Source organism: Herpailurus yagouaroundi, unplaced genomic scaffold (assembly GCF_014898765.1).
Source record: "Herpailurus yagouaroundi ecotype Mexico unplaced genomic scaffold, PumYag 220, whole genome shotgun sequence".
NCBI classification, from domain to species: Eukaryota; Metazoa; Chordata; class Mammalia; order Carnivora; family Felidae; genus Herpailurus; species Herpailurus yagouaroundi.
The window spans coordinates 6,564,211-6,584,443 of NW_024412451.1; the positions used below are offsets into that span (position 1 = coordinate 6,564,211).

The 20,233-nt window shown below is 54.3% G+C and overlaps 2 protein-coding genes and 1 long non-coding RNA gene across 4 annotated transcripts in view; 2 read left to right on the forward strand and 1 right to left on the reverse strand.

The window, feature by feature from the left end:
- The window catches only part of CTU1 (cytosolic thiouridylase subunit 1), an 11,888-nt gene extending 6,087 nt beyond the window's left edge, over positions 1–5,801 (reverse strand). The window contains exons 1-3 of the mRNA XM_040458200.1: positions 5,361–5,801; positions 1,927–2,475; positions 2–344 (exon numbers count right to left, since the gene is read on the reverse strand). Of these exons, the coding sequence (XP_040314134.1) occupies positions 2–344; positions 1,927–2,434 (851 nt within the window). The 5' untranslated portion in view covers positions 2,435–2,475; positions 5,361–5,801. The remainder of the gene's footprint in view (position 1; positions 345–1,926; positions 2,476–5,360) is intronic.
- Positions 256–958, forward strand: LOC121019021 (uncharacterized). Its single transcript, XR_005785384.1, has 2 exons — positions 256–368; positions 758–958. It is a non-coding gene; the product is annotated as an uncharacterized LOC121019021 (long non-coding RNA).
- A 7,631-nt stretch (positions 5,802–13,432) lies between the features above and the next one.
- The window catches only part of LOC121018949 (sialic acid-binding Ig-like lectin 8), a 14,643-nt gene continuing 7,842 nt past the window's right edge, over positions 13,433–20,233 (forward strand). The window contains exons 1-6 of one of the 2 annotated variants that reach the window (XM_040458075.1): positions 13,433–15,359; positions 15,543–15,821; positions 16,047–16,094; positions 16,938–17,186; positions 18,010–18,112; positions 18,674–18,770. In XM_040458075.1, the coding sequence (XP_040314009.1) occupies positions 14,501–15,359; positions 15,543–15,821; positions 16,047–16,094; positions 16,938–17,134 (1,383 nt within the window). In that variant the 5' untranslated portion in view covers positions 13,433–14,500 and the 3' untranslated portion in view covers positions 17,135–17,186; positions 18,010–18,112; positions 18,674–18,770. The other variant, XM_040458074.1, reaches the window with a different exon arrangement.

Genomic DNA, 20,233 nt, shown 5'->3' on the forward strand with positions numbered 1-20,233 from the left:
GGGGGGCGGGGGCCGCGCGGCCGGGGCCAAGGCCAGGCGCTCGGCCGAGTGCACCAGGTCCAGCGCCGCCGACGGCCGCGCCGCCTCCAGCAGCTTGAGCAGGTGGCGCGCGTGGCCGCGGAAGGCCTCGGGCGCGTAGACGCACTCCTCCGAGAAGTAGTCGAGGCGGCGGAAGTGCGCGTACAGCACCACCTCCTTCTGCGAGGCCAGCTGCAGGGGGCGGCAGCGCGGCAGCGCGCCCCCCTCGCCCCGCGAGCCCAGGCCCCCGCCCCGGGCCAGCCGCCCCGCGTCGCCCCGCAGGAAGTTCATGAGCACGGTCTCCGCCATGTCGTCGGCGTTGTGGCCTGGGGGAGAGAGACGGGGAGCCGGTGAGATGGGGGCGCCGCCGTGGGGCAGCAGGGACCCAGACGGACGGGGAGGGGCCCTGGAGAGCGGCACAGAGTGGGCGACCCGGGCTGGAGACCCCCACCCCACCCCCAGACACTGCAGGACGCCAGGACCAGGAGAGAGATGGGGGGGGGGGGGGGGCAGAACAGCAGGGAGGGCCGGACAGGGCCAGGGAGACCCCTGGGCACCGCGCGACAGCCTGGTGGAGGTGGGCGGTGGGCACAGTGAGAAACGAGAGGGGACACACAGGCCTCCAGGAGGCAACCCGGGGTGCCCTCATTTGCCACCCACTTATCGCCAACCAGGCCCTGTGCCAGCTGCTTTTTCAGGAGGGTAGTAGAAGTGCTTTATGCTACAAATATCTTTTCAGTCTCGGTTGAAGGTGTTCCTCACACGGCACCGAAGTCAAAGCGGCCTCTAACGGTCAGTGGAGGTTGTCAAGTAGGCTGCTGTCCCAGTGCCGGGGAATGCGGGTCACCGCGTGCAGGAAGGCCAGCGAGAGCTTCAGTATTTCCTCAACAGTCACCGTAAACGTCACCTAAACGTCACCTAAACGTCTACCTATTCTGCACCTTGTCGTCTTATGCTTGAGTCTGTCTGGTCCGACAGACACTGGTCTTCTTGGCGCTTCTCCAGTTGGCCACACTTCCCCTGCTCAGGGCCTTTGCACCAGCCACCTCCTCTGCTCAGACCCCAACAACTGGGTCTCCCCTTCACTGGTTACTCAGGTGGCCTTCAGGTCGGGCTCACTCAGGAACCATTTCCTAACTCCAGGCTTCCCCCTTCACTGGGTCCTCCTGTTGTAAACTGGCAAAGTCTGTGTGATTTTTCCTTAGCAGCACTTACCGGGTTATAATTATGGACATGACGGGAGGGCGGGGGCAGAGGCTGTCTTGGGCAGCATCAGGACGCAAACATCTCTGTGAGGCCTGCTGTTGGCCAGTCTCTGGTCTAAGTGCCTCACACAGAACTCACTTTATTCCCAACGGCCCTGGGACCTCGATATTATTAATAACCCCGTTTTACAGATGAGGTAACCGAGGTTAGGTGTTGCTCGAGGCTACAAAGCGTCTGGTACAGAGGAGATGGTCAACAATCACGTGTTGAAGCAACGGTTGGGAGAGAGTAAGTTCTCAAGTTCTCAGAGAGAAGAGGCCGACAGAGGAGGGGGGGGTCTAAAGAGTTGCGTTTCAGACTACAGATGGCTTCTGATGGGTGGTGTCACTTCACTCGCCTCCTTTTGTGAAGGGACACAGAGAATGTCATTTTGAAAACTGCAGGGAACACAGCCCCAGCCCCCGGAGGGCACCCCTGCACCCCTCCACGGCCAAAGCGAAGGCAGTGACTCAAAGCTTGCCGCGCCCAGCCCCGGCGCGCGCACACTCTGCCCACGCACCTTCAGCGGGCGTGCGCACCCCCTTCTCGTGGAGATCCCCCACTTGGGGCACCCCCGGCGTCTCCTTCACCCCTTGCTGGGCACGCGCCCAGCCCCCTTGCAGCGCCCGCCCCGCGCCCCTCGGCTGCGGCGCCCGCGCTCACCCGTCACGATGTGCGTGGCTCCCACGAGGCGCGCCCCTTCCTCCAGCGCGCGGCGCCGCAGGACCCCGCAGAAGGTGCAGCAGGCGCGGCTGCGGCCGGAGCCGGCCGTGCTGCGGGCCACGGCGTCCATCGTCCAGCCCCCGAAGAGGTCGGCGTAGGCCACGACGGTGAGCGGGAGGTCCCAGCGCGCCGCCTGGCGCCGCACGGCCGCCAGCGCCGCGTCCCGGTAGCCGCCGATGCCCTCGTCCACGGCCACCAGGCGCAGCGAGACGCCCAGGCGCGGCGCCAGCTCGCGCAGCACGTGCGCCAGCACCGTGGAGTCCTTGCCGCCGGAGGCGCCCACGGCCACCACGGCGCCGGGCGGCAGCAGGCGGCCCGCCAGCACCGTGTGCAGCACCTCGGCCTCGAAGGCGGCGCAGAAGCAGGCGCCGCACAGCGCTTGGCCGGAGCGCGGGCGGCGGAGGGCGGCGCGCGCCGCGTGGCAGGAGGCGCACTGCGGGGCGGGCATCGCGGGTTCCGGGCGGGCGGGCGGGGAGGAGTTGGCTGCCCCTGGACAGGGAGAGAGGGGAGGCAGGTTACGTGCGGATTCCGGATTGCGGGGTCGATGCCTCCGGGGAGGCTGCTGGATCACATCTCCAAGGAGACTATCTGGGGTTGCTTTTGTTTTCGAGGTGGGGTGTTTGGGCCTCCAGGGCTGGGCTCAACTCTGCTCTGGTGTCAGAATCTCCCACAAGCTTCTACGGATGTATCAAAACATGGATAAGCCCATCCCTGACCCCTTTCCGTCCCTCTCCTCCAACCTCCTCCATCCCCAGCCAAAACCAATCCTCCAGCTACAACCTCCTTGGTCCCACCAGCCTGGTAAACCCAGTATCCCCTCCCCAAGCTACCATCGCCTCCAGTCTGGCCTAGTGCAGGAGACTCCCCGCAGGTTATCTGCTTCTAGGATTTGCCACCATATGTGGAATGACCTCATGTGACCTATTGTTTACTGTCTGTGACTTTCTGAGCCAAGGGACCAGTGCCACTCAAGATGTCGAACAGGCACCTCAAAACCCAGTTTCCCAATTCTTCTTCCCACGCCTGCTTCTCCTGCAGTAAAGAGCATTCCATCCTTTCAGCTGCCCAGGCAAGATGCCTTGGGCTCCGGGACGCTGACCTGCTCTCGCCACTCTTCTTCCTCTCCCCGCCGGTGACTCCGAATTGCAACGTCAAGTCCTGACCATTTCTCCACATCCTCAGACCTCAAACCCCAAATGCCCAAATGGCATACAGCAAATCCTGCTTGACGGCAGCTTTAACCCAGGAGGCGATGCGTCTCCCCATCTCCACGGCTGCCACCCTCGTGTGAGCAATACTGCAGGAGGCTCCTCACCAGAGTCCCTGCCTCCACCCTGCCCACCCTCCTCTCCTCTCCACAGAACAGCCAGCGGACCCTGCCCACTATACATCGTCCCATGCAACCCTTCTCACTTTAGGAAAAGCCAGTGGCTCCGAGGCTCTCTGTGATCTGGCTCCCTTTTTCTCTGACCTCATGTCCCACTGTCCTCAGTCATGCTGGTCTCTACTCTCAAACACTCCATGATGCACCTACTGGAAGGTGTTTGCACCAGCTCTTTCCTTTCCTCACGGGGCCAGCAAGTAACGCTTAGGAGCCATCAGTGGTGACCATCAGGTGCATCTGTCAGCGCTGAGCAACAGCCCTTTGAAACTTTTTTCTCCTTTGACTTTTGACTTGATCCTCTCTCTGCTGCCCTGGTTTCTCTTCTGCTGAATCTCAGTCTCTTTTGGAGAGTCCTCGTCATGGTCCTCAGGTCCCACCCAGCCCATTCTCCTTGTAGGTGACTCTGAATTGTGATGTCCATCCAGCTGGTCCTCCAGATGCCCCACTGAGGATTCTGGCTAGGCCTTCTCCCAGATCCCAAGTGCCCACACTAGCCAGGCTCCATTCCACGAGGCAGAAACCTGCTCCAGCCCAGCTGTTTCCTGTCTCCTGAGAGCATCACCACCTTCCACCTAGCCCCTTCACAGGACAGGACATAAAGTCGCCTTGGACTCATCCCTCCTCTTGCCCTAAATCTGCAGTCACCCAGTTTTGGAGGTCTGCCTCCTGAAGGAGGAAGACCCTGGCAGGTGTTGAGTCTGTGCAGATTGTCAGAGGCTCATAGGCCATGATATGGAGTTTGAATTTTATTCATAGGGAGATATGAGCCACAGGAGGATTCTGAGCAGGAAAGGGATATGAACTGACATGGGTTTTGTTTTTGAGAGAGAGAGAGAGAGAGAGAGAGAGAGAGAAGGGGAGGGACAAATGGAGAGGGAGAGAGAATCCCAAGCAGGCACCATGCCCAGCGTGGAGCCCAACACAGGGCTCGACATCCCTAATCAACCCTGAGATCAGGACCCGAGCGGAAATCGAAATCAAGAGTCAGATGTTTAACTGACTGAACCAGCCAGGTGCCCCTAATTTATATTTTAAAACGATCCCATTCCATTGACTGCTGTGTGAGGAACATCCTTTAGGGGGCAAGAGCAAAGGCAGGGAGGCCAGTGAGGAGGCTATGGCAGTAGCCAGTGACAGATGCAAGTGGCCTGGGTGGGGGTGGTGGCAGTGGAGGTGGGAAGGGTGGGATTCTAGATCTGTTCCGAAGGCAGAGTCCATAGGACTTGCACAAGACTTGGATTGTGGTGGAGGCGGGGCTGATGCGAAAAGGTGAATGCAAAGTGACTTGGAGGTTTTGGCCAGAGCACCGGGGAGGAAGATGGGGCCATTTTGTCAGGAGGGTCCCCAGGAATTCCATTTGGACACATCAGGTTTGAAATGCCTGTTAAGTGCTTCCCCCTGAAGACTGAATCCAGCCTGGGTCAGGCGCCCCCTCTAGGCTCACAGGGCCGCTACGATGCCTCCATCCCAGCCTGACCATGGCTCTACCCGTCATGGTGGCCGACCTGTCTCCTTCGGGGTGCTAATGTCAGGGACTGGGTCTGCCTCGTCCACCAGCCTCACATTGGGCTTGGAACAGTGTCGGCGCTCGGTAAAGAACTGTAGAATGAGGTAATAATAGATGCCCCCAGAAGAGACGCGGACCCCAGGGATGCCTCCGGATTACAGCCTTGTCAGGATGATAGTGTGTGAACCCTCTATCAGAACAGAAGCTCAAGGACACAGTAGGGGCCTCTTTGATGTGCCTAATGGCATGGGGGTTGGGGAGGGAGATCGTGGAATCCCCACCTGGCGGAAGGGGTGGACGGGCAAGAAACAGGATGGACCACAATGCCCAGAGTGGGGATCCTGGCCAGAAGGCCTCTGGGACACAGGCGTTAGGGAATCACAGGGGCTAGTGTCACCACTCCCCGAGGCTCTCGACCTCACATGGCACCGCAATAACGAGCGGGGGCCCATGGGCCCACACGCTCCAGGAGCAACTACTCACCTGGACAGAACGCGGTACTAGGACGTCCCAACAGCACCACACGCGGAAGTCTGGCACGGAAGTGGCTCCGGAGACTACAACTCCCACAAGGCTTTGGGCTGTCTTGCCTACTGCTCCTAGAACCCCATGCGGCAACTCCAAAGTTCCTGCGGCTACTAGGCCTCCCAGTCCTACAACTCCCAGCAACCCTTGCGGCCCCTTCTACCGATTGCCAAAGTGTACTGCCCGATTTCCTTTATGCGCCTGCGCCTGGTCTTAGGACGCGGCAGAGCTGAGAGGGAGGGAGAGAGAGAGAGAGAGAGAGAGAGAGAGAGAGAGGGTTTCTATGACGGTGAGAGAAAGAGAGAGAAAGAATTTCTGTCGCAGTGCGTTGTCACCGTCACCGTGCCGGACACTTAAAAGGCGAAGTAGCTGTATTCGGATTATCTGTTTTCGTGGGATTATTACGGGCTTTTAAAGACACTGTGGAGCATTGATTTCTACCCTTTGAGGGTGGCGTTGCAGCTGGGAATTGAGGATGGGAGTGCTGCGGCGGCGCAAGAGTGCGAAAGGTGGCGGTGACGCATGCGCAGGGCAGGAAGTCCGAGGGTCGGGGCTCGGAGTGGATCCATGCGTGCACGTGCGGGTGGTATTGGTGCGCATGAGCATGTCGGATAGGGAGAGGTAGCAGTATGTGTGAGCTGAGGTCTCTGCGCGTGCCTCAGCTGTTAGTGGTTGGGGGGGTGGGGGGTGGTTTCTGGGCGTGTGCCTGGCTCTGGGTAGTGGGTGAGATTGAGGTCCCGGCCAGCGAACCGGGTAGTACACACTTCCCTTCACCAGGAGGTGGAGCTCCGGGATGGCAAGCCGGTGAGAGAGGGCTTGACCCCTCCAGCCCCCGACTTCTGAGACTGAGGGATCCAAAGGCCCAGACCCCTGAGACTCAGTAGTCTTTAGGCTCGGGGTCCTGGAGCCTCAGAGGTCCAGTAACCCAGGGGCCTGGAGACCCAGACCCTCTCGATTATTACTGAGAAATCCCACTCTAAAAAATACACCAAACAAAAGTGCATATTCACATCAAAGCCATGTTTGTAGGAGCACTCTTCCTAATTGTTCCAGACTAGAAACAACCCAAATATCCTATTGTATAGCGTATGGCATATGCACACAATGAAACTCTTTCAGCAGTGAGAATGAATGGATAGCTGTTGTGTGGGTAACTCTCACAATAAAATATTAAGCACAAGAAGCCAGACACTAAGATCCCAACTACATCGAAGTCAAAAACAGAAAACTAATCAATGTTGATAGAAGTTACTTATAGTGGTTACTTTTTTAGAGGGGAGTAACTGAGAATGAGTGCTGGTGGGGTTTCTTGATCTAGGTGGTTATTCCAGGAATGTCATCATCGTACGAAAATTGATCAAGCTTATCTTTATAAACGGAACTGTTTTCTCCGTGTATGTTTTTTTTTAATTTTTTTTCAACGTTTTTATTTATTTTTGGGACAGAGAGAGACAGAGCATGAACGGGGGAGGGGCAGAGAGAGAGGGAGACACAGCATCGGAAACAGGCTCCAGGCTCTGAGCCATCAGCCCAGAGCCCGACGCGGGGCTCGAACTCACGGACCGCGAGATCGTGACCTGGCTGAAGTCGGACGCTTAACCGACTGCGCCACCCAGACGCCCCTCTCCGTGTATGTTTTGCTTCAATGTCTTTTGCTTTAAGAACAATATAAGGGGATGTTTCACTCAAATATATTTCATTTTAAAATTCAGATGACGTGTAAAAATTATAAGAAAAATTTCATTTACCGAAACGGTCTCAAGAAGAAACAAAGCCCCCAAATAGCCATGTGTCCATAAAGGAATTGATTCAGTAGGAAACATCTTTGTCCAGGGGATAAAAATTCACTGGCAAGTTCTGAATGGCAGAAATCATACCGATTTTCTATGAAGCTTTCCAAGTATGAAAGACACATCAGCCAGTATGACTTTTGGAGGTCTTTTGCTTTCTTCAGACTTCATTGAGTCCTGCAGAGCAGGACCAAGAACCTCTTCATCTCTGGCGACTGGGGGTCTGAAGTTGCACTAATGCATACAATTTCTATCCTTTTCCTATCCACTGGCTTCCTCTTGTGTGTGTGAGTGTGTGTGTGTGTGTGTGTGTGTGTGTGTGTGTGTTTAACCACTTTTCCCATACTGAGACCGTGGTGACCAGACTGTCCCAAGACAGTGCCTGGCATTTATGGTTCAAGAGATGTTTCTGCTGCTGGTAGTGCTGCTATAATCCATGCTGTAGGAAGGTGAGTGGGCCAGAAGCCGGAAGACTCTAGGGTGGGAAATGAGGATGGAGTCTGGGTCTCTCTAAGGGCTTTGGTGCACGGTCCAAATATGACATTGAAGTGCAGAAATTGGCGACACGGGTCTCCATCCCCCCAGTTACTTGGGTCAGGACTCCTGACTAACTCCACACGCCTCCTTTTCTCTCCCACCCCCATGAATCAATGGGTCCTGTAAGCTTTATCTCCAGAAAATGTCCCAAGTTGCTCCCTTCCTCATCCCCTCTTTGTCCTGCCTCCTCCCCTTCACCCATATGGCCTTGACCATTGCTCCTTCCTCCTGCCCAGCCTCCTGGTCTCTGGTGTCTCCCGTCAAGTCTGTGTCCCACATAGAACAGGCCCAGAAAGGTTTCCCTACCCCCATAGCCTACCCTGCCCCTTCCCCACTCAGAGCCCTCTGGTGGCTCCCCTGCACCTCAGGGTGACTTCCTCAGCTTATCAGGTGCAGAAACTTCCCTGTCCTCTCTAGCAGGTCCCAGAGATATTTGCATTTCCTTTCATCTACCAGGCTCATAGCCATGTGTCCATAAAGGAATTGATTCAGTAGGAAACATCTTTTTCCGGGGGATAAAAGGCTCAGTGCCTTTGTCACTCCTCTACCTGAGGTGCCTTCCTCCATATGTTAATATGACCAGTTCCTCTCCTCCTTCTAGTCTCAGCTAAGCCTCTCTCCCTCCAGGATCTTTCAGCCACTCTAGACTCCTGGAGTCTATACATGGGCTTGGGTCAAATAGTCGTGCACCCTCTGTGTCTGTTTGGGAAGTGGGAGAGGCACACCTCTCAGCTCCACCATCCCTGTTCACCCCCCACTGGATCCTGGTCCAATAGCAACCCCCTGCCATGCTGAGCTGGTCCCAGGAAGGAAAAGCCCTAACAAGCCGCCCCCCCAACCCTAAGCACCTGATGTCCTAGAGCTGCCCCACGTAGGGGCTGGAGATGAAGGAGAATTCACCTGCCAGGCTTAGCACCCGCTGGGCTCCCAAAACATTTCCTTCAGCCTCTCTGTGCAAAGTGAGTTGCAACACAGATTCTGGGGGTGGACAGCCTGGCCAGGTGTTTAGGATGTGGAAGGGCCTAGGGCCAGAACTTCATCCCCTGCCCACCCCAGTCCCCCACCCCACTTCCCCAGAAAGCCCCTCTTCCGGCAACTGTGTGACTGAGGAGTAGGAGGGCTCATGCCCCTGGTCCTCACCCTGCTCAGAGGGGCCCTCATGGGGGCTGGCTTCCTCTTCACTTATGGCCTCACTGGATCTACTACACAAGGTGAGCGGGCCTATCCCTCTCCAGGGAAGTCTCCAGGAAGTCCCTGAGTTCCAGGTGGGGCTGAGCTGTCCCACCCCACCTGTAGTTAGAATTAAAGGGGTGACTCTCTGATCTGAGAGCCATATTGTCCCTGCAGGTGTGGGGGCCCCCAGGGAGCAGAGCTGAGAGGCCTGAGTCTCCACCCTTCTTGAGATGGGACTAAGGTGTGGATCTGGAGTCCAGAGGGACAGATATGGGGACATCATGGTCAGCTTCTTCCTGGAAACACCTGGCCCACACACCCTGTGACTGCTCCTTTGTGTTCTACCTGCCCCTACCCCCATCTATGCACCTCCTCTCCCTTCCCTGTTCCCTCCTGTCCCACCCAGTCTCAGCCCCCTGATGCAGGGACTAGCCTTTGTTATCTTGTTAACACTATACAGTTTTTAACTCAAAATTTGGTTCCTATTGTATACCACATTTGTCACCTTTCCCCCCTAAATTTGTACTTTTAATGGTGTGCATTCCACAAGCATTTACTTATCACACACTATGGGCAGAGTAAAGCCCAGCATTCTTAGGGGTCACAACTGTGCAAGAGGGCCATGCTGCATTTAGTGACAGGAATCTTTGTCAATAGAAATACTGGATGGTCAGTGGCCCCAGACTGTTGACTCCACTCCAGATGCCCCTCCAACCCGCCCCCTCCCCCAGGGCAGCTGGAGAGAACACCTGAAAACACAAATCTGGACGTTTCACTCTCTGATTCTCTAGCTTTCCACTTTCAGTGGCTTCTATTTCTCATGGAAATAATGAGAAAGTAGGAAATATGGCCCATGAGGTCTTGCTTTCATCTGTTTGTCCCCCTTTTGACTGTACCAGACAGGGTTCCCCAGAGGAACAGAACCAAACAGAGATTTACTATGAAGAACTGGTTCAATAATGGAGGCTGAGGGGACCCACAATCTGCCACCTGAAAGCTGGGGACCCAGGAAAGCCAGAGGTGTAATTCCAGTCTGAGTCCCAAAGCCTGAGAACCAGGGGGAACTGATGCCGCAGATCCCAGTGCACGGGCAGGAAAACACCAATGTCGCAGCTCAGGAAGGGAATGAGTCTGCTCTTCCTCTGCTTTTGTTCTTTTCAGACCTTGGATGATGCCCACTGGCAGCCGGAAGGGGTTATCTACTTTACTGAGTCAACCAAGTCAACCGATTCAAATGCTAATCTCATCTGGAAACACCCCCACAGTCACACCCGGAAACAATGTTTAATCTGGGCATTTAATCAGCATAGACAGACAGACAGACACACACACACACACACACACACACAAAACTGGACATTGGTCATTCTGACTACTGAGACCATTGGCCATATCCTGTCCTTTGCTCAGGGAACATGGGGCTCCTGTGAATAGGCAAATGGCCCTAGTTGTCAGGTTAAAGAGATCCTGGGACAATGTCTTAGAAGGAGAGAAACAGGCACATTGTTTTCCTGGATCCTTTGCATGTCACTGTGAACTTCTCTCTGGGCCACCTGTGTCCCCCTGGATTGGTGGACCAATCAATGTACCAGGGCTCAATGGCTCTTGCTCCCGGAAATTCAGCCACTTTCCCCCAACACCTTCTTTGCTCCCAGCAATTGAGCAGCTGGAATGTCAAGCCAACAAAGGTGAGCCCAGAGCAGCCACAGGGTGTGAGAGCTGCAATAGTTACTGCTCCTCCACTGACCCTCAGAGCTCCATGGCTGCTGCTTCAACTTCTCCCTTCTCTTGTAGCCAGCTTTAACCTGGATGCAAACGTGGAAGGGGATTCTGGGAAATGTAGTCCCAGCCTGGCAAAGCTCCACAGGCATCTTCACTGAAGGCTTTAGATCCCCATTTAAGAGCCATCCTTTAAATACAGTATGTAAAAGGGGTGCCTGGGTGGCTCAGTTGGTTAAGTCTCTGACTCACGATGTCGGCTCAGGCCATGATCTCACAGTCCATGGGTTTGAGCCCTGTATTGGGCTCTGCTCTGACAGCACAGACCCTGCTTGGGATTCTCTCCACCACCACCGCCCCCCACTCCTCCTCCACTTGCTCTCTCTTGCTCTCTCAAAATAAGTAAAGAAACATTTTTTAAAATTTTTAAAAGAAATACAGTATGTAGAAAAATTCATCAGGCCTGTAAACCTTCAGAACATTACCTTTTACCTAGTAGCTATGATTTGTGCAAGCTAGTGTTTCAGTTACCTGTTGCTGCACATCAAGCCACCCTACAACTCAGTAGCCTGAACAATCATTGTATTTTGTCTCACAGTGCTGTAAATTGGTCAGAGCCCAGCTGGACAGTTTCACCCCTTGTCTTGCTCTGGGCTCTTCTGGGCAGTTATGTTGTGATGGTGGCCAGGGCTGGGCCTGGATGTCTGAGGCTCAGGGTTCCTCTATGTAGCCTCTCTCTCCATCAGAGTCCCCTGGGTTGCTTACACAGACGCCCAGGACTCTGCGAGGCAGGAGCGGAAGCTACCAAGCCTTCTTAATATCTGAGCTGTATGAGTCTTAGAACATCTTGTCCTCCACATTCTATTAATCAAAGTAGTCATGGACCCGACCTTGATTCAAGAGGAGGAGATAATAATAACAATTTTATCTCATAATGAGGGGAGCTCCATGTTTGTGTAAGGAAGGGCAGGGTTGTTTGGGGTGGTCTTTGGAAGCTAGTTCCTACAGCTGCCCGTCTGTCTTGAGTTTTGGCTGCCTGCTCTATGTGATGAGGGGATTACCCCTCTCTGTCAGAGATGTTCAGAAAATGAAATGGAACCGGATATGTAAAAGGGCAACACAGAACCTTCACTTTCCCTGCTCTTGAACTAGTGGCAACAGCCTGGCATTGTCCATAAGACATTTCTAAGGGTGGATAGAAGGATAAGGAGGAGAGACTGAGACCTTCCCTTCCCCTGAGGGAGTTCCCTTCCCCTGGAGTTTCCCTTCCAGGTAGACCTAAGCCCTCTCCAGCACATCTGACATGCTGACTATACTGACTCCAGACCTAGGATCCCTGTTCTGTGTGATCAGGCCCCTCCGCAGAGCTGTGGACATGCCCAAAGCCAGCACTCCCCTCTGATTCAGAACCACGGACAGCACCATCACCCTTTCCCAGGGACCACCCCCCAGCCCGGTAAGTCCTGTTTGGAGATAGCGCCCCCTGTGGGTGGTGGCCCCTCCTCTGCTGGGGCAGAGGTGATGTTGGTCACAGAGCACAAAACTTGGTAGCTGGAGGAGGATCTCCAGCACATTAGGAGACTGAGTGTGATAGAGAACATAATACCTGAGAGTCCAGGAATTCTCAGGGTACCAAGATCACCTGTGGAATTCACATCCCTTGAGATTGCCTGAGAGTCCCTACCATGTCAACTTGTCTCCGAGGACCCACTTTGCAGTTCAAAAGGGCAAGAGCCCCGCTGTCCCCCCCACCCATCCCCCTCAGCCATCCCTAGCCTTCACCTCCCCCATCCCAGCCACCTACCCTGTGACATTGGAATTGTCAGGAGTCTGTCTCCCAGCCAGATGCTACTCCCCTCAAAGACAAGAGCTACATCTCTCATATCACCCCTTTACTGGAAACCTGAAGGCATAAGGTAAATGGTTGTTGAATGAATGAGTGAATGAATGAATGAATGAATGAAATTTTCTCTCCATCTCATGGGAAAAGTTGATAATTTTTCCCTCTCAGATTAACATAAACTACCCATCTCCCAGCTCAATGAATTCTGGTCTGACAAAGATTGGTTAAGTAGTTCCCTGTGTAGACAGTGGTGTATGAGACAGGGCACCCATATATGAGTTGTGCAATTCATTTGCCCACTCTGGACCTCAGTGTCTTCTTCTGAAAATCAGAGAAGTGGGGCTAGAAGGCCTCCTAGCTCTGACGGCCTGTGGGTTATAAGTTCCTCCTTTGCACACAGCTAGATTCTCTGTGGTTTCCCCATATCTCTCCTTCTCATTCTTCTGCTTTTCTTTTTTTTTTTTAATTTTTTAATGTTTATTTATTTTTGACAGAGTGAGAGAGACAGAGCATGAACGGGGGAGGGGCAGAGAAAGAGGGAGACACAGAATCCAAAGCAGGCTCCAGGCTCTGAGCTGTCAGCACAGAGCCCGACGTGGGGCTTGAACTCACAAAACGTGAGATCATGACCTGAGCCGAAGTTGGACACTTAACCGACTGAGCCACCTGGGCGCCCCTCACTCTTCTGCTTTTCTTTGCAAACTGGGGACCATGGGAAACAGATTGGACATGGCCCAACCCTTCTGACTATAGAGAGGCTGCAATTGACCCTGCTGTGTGTAGTCCAGCACAGGGGGATGGGGCTGCAGGGTGACACGTGGCAGCATTGCAGGAATTATGATGGTGCAGGATTATGAGTGCCTATGCATGCCGAAATCCTGCCCCTTCCCTTCTCAGTGACCCCAGTGCTGACTGTGCCCCTGGTTATGGGTAAGGATTCAGGGCAGGGGTAACGTGGGAGGGGCAGATTCATGAAGTTGCATGGAAGAAAACAGACTAATGTTCTCTGTGCATACACAGTCTTAAGAAAAACATGAGCATAGTACTACATAGTGCAAGCAGCATGCTCGGGTGATGAAACCATGAAGAAAAAAGCAAGGGAACAATCAACATTAAAGTGAGTCTAGGGACTCCTTTGGGAGGAGTGGGGTGTGTAATAGGGATGGGGATCGAAGGGATGGTCCAGGGTGCCTGCAATGCTCTGTTTCTATTTTGTGATGAATCAGTGAGTTGTTCTTGTTGGAGCCTATTCTTTGTATCTTATGTTCCCCCCACCCAAATGTGTCAAGAGAACCAACATAGGTAGAAGGAGGCACCAGAACCTCCCAGAACCTCCTCCCAGCCCCCAGCCACACAGTTAAACATAACCTTCTGTGAATTCAGGTGCACGTCTCTTCTCTCACCAAATCATCCCCACCTGGAGAGTGGATGACACCCAGCTGGCATTCCTCACTCCCTGTCTCCTGCACACCTGACTCCTGGGACCAGAGCCCTCACGGGCAAAGCTCCAGAGGTTGGCAGACCCCACCACCCTCTGGAGCAATGGAAAAAAGGGTGAGATACCAGCGGTGAAGAAATCGTCCTGGCACCCAGACAGCCGCAACAAAGGGGGAAGTTTCTACCCCTTTCAAAATTGGTCCCTTTTCCTCTGCCCTTCCCCCCATACCAACCCTGTGTACAGCCACAGCTTCAGTTTCCCATGTGTCCTTTGTGTCAGTCTCCCCTCAATGTCCTTGGAATCTTCGTCTCCCCTGCTTGAGTGTCCCCTGTGCCCAGTCTTCCTACGACACAACCTCCAACCTCCAACCTTCCTATGAACAGCACCTCTCTCTTCCTGTGTGTCCCCTGTCACAGGGAGCTCTGGGTACCGACACCTACTGTTTCCTTGCTTGGCAGTGACTCCAGGGGTAGTGCCTGGGGCTAGTGTGTGGTCTCATGAGCAGGGAGGGGAGACCTACCATGTGGATTCCAAGGGAGGGAGGACAGTTGACCTCCTCACACCTCCACCCTTGGCCTCCCCCATCTCTCAGGTCCCTATGTCCCCACATGAGTTCCACAGACATGTACGGCCTGTGATTCAGGTGGTCTGGCCCAAAGGAAGGAACCCTTTCTCACTTTGCAAAAAAATGACCCCAGAAGGGAGGGGCATTGGCAGGAAGGCGGGAGATGGGGCTCGAGCCCTGCACAGGGTGTGCATTTGGGCGAGGCTCTCACCCTCTCTGGCCTCTAGGCCCAGGGTCCCCGGCAGTGGAGATGCGATGGTGGATGGCCGATTCCCAAGGGCTGTCCCGGCCCTGACAGCGTCTGCGTGCGAGGTTCCTTCTCTGACGAGGGCCACTGTTCTGACATCACTGTCACCTTCCTGTCGGGGCCTCCTCTCAATCTTGCAGCTCTTAGCTTCTGAGAGACAGACCCGGAGAAACAGGCTCCCCGGGGACCTGGCGCCTCCAAGCCCAGACATGCTTCTGCTGCTGTTGGTCCTGCTCTGGGGGACGGAGGGGGCCGAGGGCCAGAGGGGGGCCGGGAGGGGGCCACAGGGGGATTACTGGCTGCAAGTGCAGGACGCAAAGGGGCAGGAGGGCCTGTGTGTGCCCCGCAGATGCTTCTCTCCCCGGGAAGGCTGGTCTGAGTCTACCCCAGCGCTCGGCTACTGGTTCCGGAAAGGGGCCGGTGTACAACAGGATGTTCTAGTGGCCACAAACAACCCAGATGGAAAAGTGCGGCAGGAGTCCCAGGGCCGATTCCGCCTCCTCGGAAACCCCCAGGGCTACGACTGCTCCCTGGACATCAGAGACGTACGGAGAGGGGACTCGGGGACATACGTCTTTAGGGTGGAGAGGGGGCCTTCTGTGAGATATACTTACACACGGGACCAGCTCTCCGTGCGTGTGACAGGTAAGGAGCAGATTGTGGGAGAGGCCACAGGGGAAGGTTGGGGGTGCCAGGACAACCCGGGAGGGGCTGGGGGTAATGCATGTTGGGGCTCAGAGGCAGGGGCTGGACCGAAGCTTGAGGCTTCTCTCAAGGCTGCACCTCGGACCCTCCTCCTGATCCCCGTGTCTCCCCATCTCCCCCTAGCCCTGACCCAGACACCTGACATCCTTATCTCGGGGACCCTGGAGTCTGGACGCCCCAGTAACCTGACCTGCTCTGTGCCCTGGGCCTGTGCGTGGGGCGTGCCCCCCATCTTCTCCTGGACGTCAGCGGCCCTCGCCTCCCTGGACCCCAAGACCCACCTCTCCTCTGTGCTCACCCTCACCCCACGGCTCCAGGACCACGGCACCGACCTCACCTGTCAGGTGACCTTGCCTGGGACCGGAGTGACCACAATGAGGACCATTCACCTCAACGTGTCCTGGGAGAACCGGGCCAGGGCCACCCGGATCCCTGATGGGGTCCTGAGGGCAGTTGGCTGGGGGGTCAGGGCCTGGGACCTTGGGTGTCGGGTCCTGGAATGTGGGCTGGGAGGGGGTCAGGAGGATCTCCACCCTCTTCCCATTCCTGCAGCTCCCGTGGGGACTGAGGGCCAATGTCCACCAGCCCTCTCCGTTGACGCCAATCTGCCATGTCTTTCTGTCCCAGATTCTCCGTGGAACTTGACCGTCACTGTCTTCCAAGAAAACGGCACAGGTAGGATAGGGGCCCTACTAGGGTGCAGGGAGCAAGGGCAGGGCCGGGTCCCTCTTGTGGGTCCCCCAGGGGCCCTCCCCCTCCCCGGCCCCCGTGGCCCTGTGAGCAGCTGTCCCCTTCGGCCCCTCCCTCCCCCACTTCTGCCCTCCCCCCTGTTATCAGGAGAGCAAGTACAGGGCGACACTCGCCCGCAGAACTGCCCCTTATCGTGCACCTCCGGACGCTCTCACCTTTTATTTTCCTGCCAACCGTTTATCTGAGTGCTTTTGAACAGCTAATCTATTCACACGGACACGTATTCATAACGCCCGGCAAAGTCGGCCTCAGATGTCCAGTTCCCTCCCGGAAAGTGTCTCGTGTCCAGAGGCTGCTCTGAGCCTCAGTGTGTTTGCTAAGGATCTAAGGGGCCCTTTGCCGTCAGTAGCACAGACTGTCCTCCTTCTGCTCTGTGACTGCGCAGTGTTCCTTCACGTGGATGGGTTCTGCTTCTGCGTGCGTCTTCCACTCATGGAAAATCATGGCGTTCATTTTACTGTATTAACCAAAATGCTATGATGAGTAAGTAAACTTGTGTCACCTTTCACAGCAAAGTGTATGTATGTCTGTGGGGTAAGTTCCTAAAAGCAAAATGTAGCTTTTATGTTCTTTCCAAGTTGAGAAATGCGGCCAAGTTGTCCTGCATGGAGGGTGGACAAGTGCACATTCCCACCATCAAGGGGAGAAAGTGTGCCTTTTCCTGCACTTCAATTGACCTCTGTTCCCCGTCCCCTCCTCCGGTCTCTTTTCATATCCTTCTGCTTTCTCTCTTTTTGTCTCTCTGACTCTCAGTCTCCTTTTCTCCAGCACCCACAGCCCTGGAGAATGGCTCATCTCTTTCAGTCCTGGAGAGCCAGTCCTTGCGCCTGGTCTGTGTCGTCAACAGCAACCCCCCTGCCAGGCTGAGCTGGGCCCAGGGGCACCTGACCCTGTGCGGCCCGAACCCGGGGGTGCTGGAGCTGCCTCGGGTACAGCAGAGAGATGAGGGGGAATATACGTGCTGAGCTCAGAATGCAGTGGGCTCCCAGCACGTCTCCCTGAGCCTCTTGCTGCAGAGTGAGTGCATCTGTGGGGGTGGCTGGAGAACAACAGCACGTGCCCCCCCACCCCGGGGCTCCCCAGCTGCGCCCCCTGGCCCTTAAAGGGGATCTCAGCTCTGGTCTGTGCTCCCCCGTGAGGCCTGGATTTTCCCTGCTGCCTCCAGTATCACTGTCCTCTTCCAGCCAGACCCCAGCTGTAGGGTGGGGTGAAGGCTGAGAGGGGAAGCCAGGGGAAAGGGGTGGGTCTTGGAGGAGAGGGGCTGGGGCCTGCACAGGTGTGTCTGAGAACACAAGGTCCTTGATTTGTGGGGCAGGAAGGAGGCCACCATGGGCCCAAACTTTAAGGAGAAGCCAGGGTGCCTGTGTGGCTCAGTTAAGTGTCTGACTTGGGCTCAGGTCACGATCTCACGGTCCCTGGGTTTGAGCCTTGTGTCAGACTCCGTGCTGACAGCTCAGAGCCTGGAGCCCGCTTCGAACTCTGTGTCTCCCTCTCTCTTTGCCCCTCCCCCCCTCAAAAATAAACATTAATGTTTTTAATTTAAGGAGAAGCCAAAAAACCTCAGTAATAGAAGTAATACTGCAACGCAGTATTTTAAAAAAAATATACACGAACATAAAATAAATATCTCAATGGACAAAGTAACTGCATTTTAAATAAAGACAGGCTGCAATCCAGCCCCTGTATGCCTCACTCACCTGGTCCTAATCCCCTCCCCCAGCCCCAGGTCCCTGTGTTTTGAGGCTGGCAGGGGGGCTGGAAAAATCTAGGGTCCCACAGGGAGTGGGAGAAGATACGGAGTCCTTGGAGAGGAATCACCAATAATTCAATCTGTGTGCAGGAAAAGCGTGGCCTTTATCAGAAAGGCTGCTGGGGGCAGTCGGGGGAGCAGGTACAACGGCTCCGATCTTCCTGGTTCTCTGCATCATCATCATCATCATCCTGTGAACATTGACCCTGGGGAGGGAGGGATAGCCCTGGGCGGGAAGGGCAGGCGAGCACAGGATGGAGGGACCTGGGTGGGTGAAGAATCTGAAGCAAGGGCAGGAAGGAGGTCGATGGCACCTGGGTGAGTCTGTCATGGAACTCTTGGGGCACCTGGGTGGCTCAGCTGGTTAAGCATCCGACTTTGGCTCAGGTCACGATCTTGCGGTCCGTGGGTTTGAGCCCCGTGTCGGGCTCTGTGCTGACAGCTGGGAGCCTGGAGCCTGCTTCAGATTCTGTGTCTCCCTCTCTCTCTGCTCCTCCCCTGCTCACACTCTGTCTCTCTCTCAAAAATAAATAAAGATTAAGAAAAAAATTAAAAAAGAAAAAGAAGAGCTCTGTCCGCATTGTCCAGGATAGGAAGGCCTGCATTCTCAACACTAGGATCTCTAGAATGGGATCACCACTCTCCCACCTCCATCACCCTTCCAGCCCCTTAAGAGAGGATGGAGGAGGGGGTCAGTCTGCCCACAGCATGCTGAGCTGGCCAGACTGAAAGGCTTTCCGGTCTCTTCTTTCAGAGTGAGATCCCACAGGAAGAAAGTGACAAAGCCTTCAGTGGGCACCAAGAATACAGGCGTGGAGAGTGCAAACGTTGTCACGAGGTCAGTGTCTCAGGTGAGTGACCTGGGCATCTTGACATCAAACATCCTGCCTGGATACCTATCCCAGGATGGCATTTAGAATTGCTCTACTGAGCATGGCCAAAGTTCCTCTCCTTATCTCCTCCTCCTCCTCCTTGGGGATTCCCCATCTTTGGGACAGCACAACCACTCCCTCCTCTTTCTTTCCTGTCAGGCATGCGAGAGTCACCTTCTGTCTCTCCTCCCTGTCTTTCCTACAGCCCCCAATTCACATCTTGTCCATTTTTCCTCTTAAGGACAGCTAGCTTCGCCCCCTCTCTCTCTCTTGACCCCCATCATTGCCAAGGATTCAGAATCTTTTTCCTGGACCTCCTCATCTCCTTGCCTCTTACCTTCCTTGTCCTACACCAAGCAGTCATCCAAAAGCCACCATTATCCAGTTCCTCTGCATTTAAACACCTGTTTGCCCCCATTGTCTAAAGCAGAGGCTGGCAACTTTTTCTATCAAGGGCCAGATAGATACTTTGGGCTTTGCACACTTTATAGTCTGTTGTAACCACTCATCTCTGCTGTGGTAGAGTGAAAACAGCCGTAGACCATATGCAAATGAATGAGCACAGCTGCGTTCCAATAAAACTTTATTTACGAACACAGGCAGTGGGCCATATTTGATTCATGGGCCATAGTTTGCGGACCCCTGACCTACAGAATAAAGTCCAAACTCCTCCTGCAGCCCTGAATATTCTGGCCTCTCGAGCACCTACCTCTCCAGAAGGACTAGGGTTAGGGTGAAGTGAAGAAGGCCCCTGCCCCAGATGCAAAACTTAAGGAGGTGCTCCAAAATCTCCGTAATCCAGATAAATAATGTTTTCGTGTACTATTTTTAAAAAAAACAAAATTAAGGCAAAACATCCATGGTGAGTAAAATATTAAAAAAAATCTAAACAATGACAGGATCACTAGACTGAAGTTAGTTAGAAATTATTTAAGGGGCACCTAGGTGGCTCAGTCGGTTGAGCATCTAACTCTCGATTTTGCCTCAGGTCGTGATCTCACAGTTCATGAGACTGAGCCCCGTGTTGGACTCTGCACTGATTCCAGAGTGCAGTTGGACTGCTTGGGATTCTCTCTTTCTCCCTCTGCCCCTCTCCCCTGCTCATACACTCTCTCTCTTCAAAAGAAAAATTAAAAAAATTATCTAAGATCATAACTGAACCCAGAGAAATTGTCAAACATGGCAGTATTCTCAGTTGCACATGAAAGGAGCAGAGAAGTTGATTTTGAAAATGTCCTCTCTGCGTTTGCTTCCAGTAAAACCAGGAAAGCAAAATTATCATAAATTCTGGTTCGGGTATAAATAAAATATTTAAACTGAAAGTAATGTTTTATTACATGCATTCTTCAAGTTTGCAATAATATTTTAATTATTTTAATGTGGGTGAAAAACTGTTAGAAACACAAAAACATATATATATATGCTTGTGCTTATATATATAT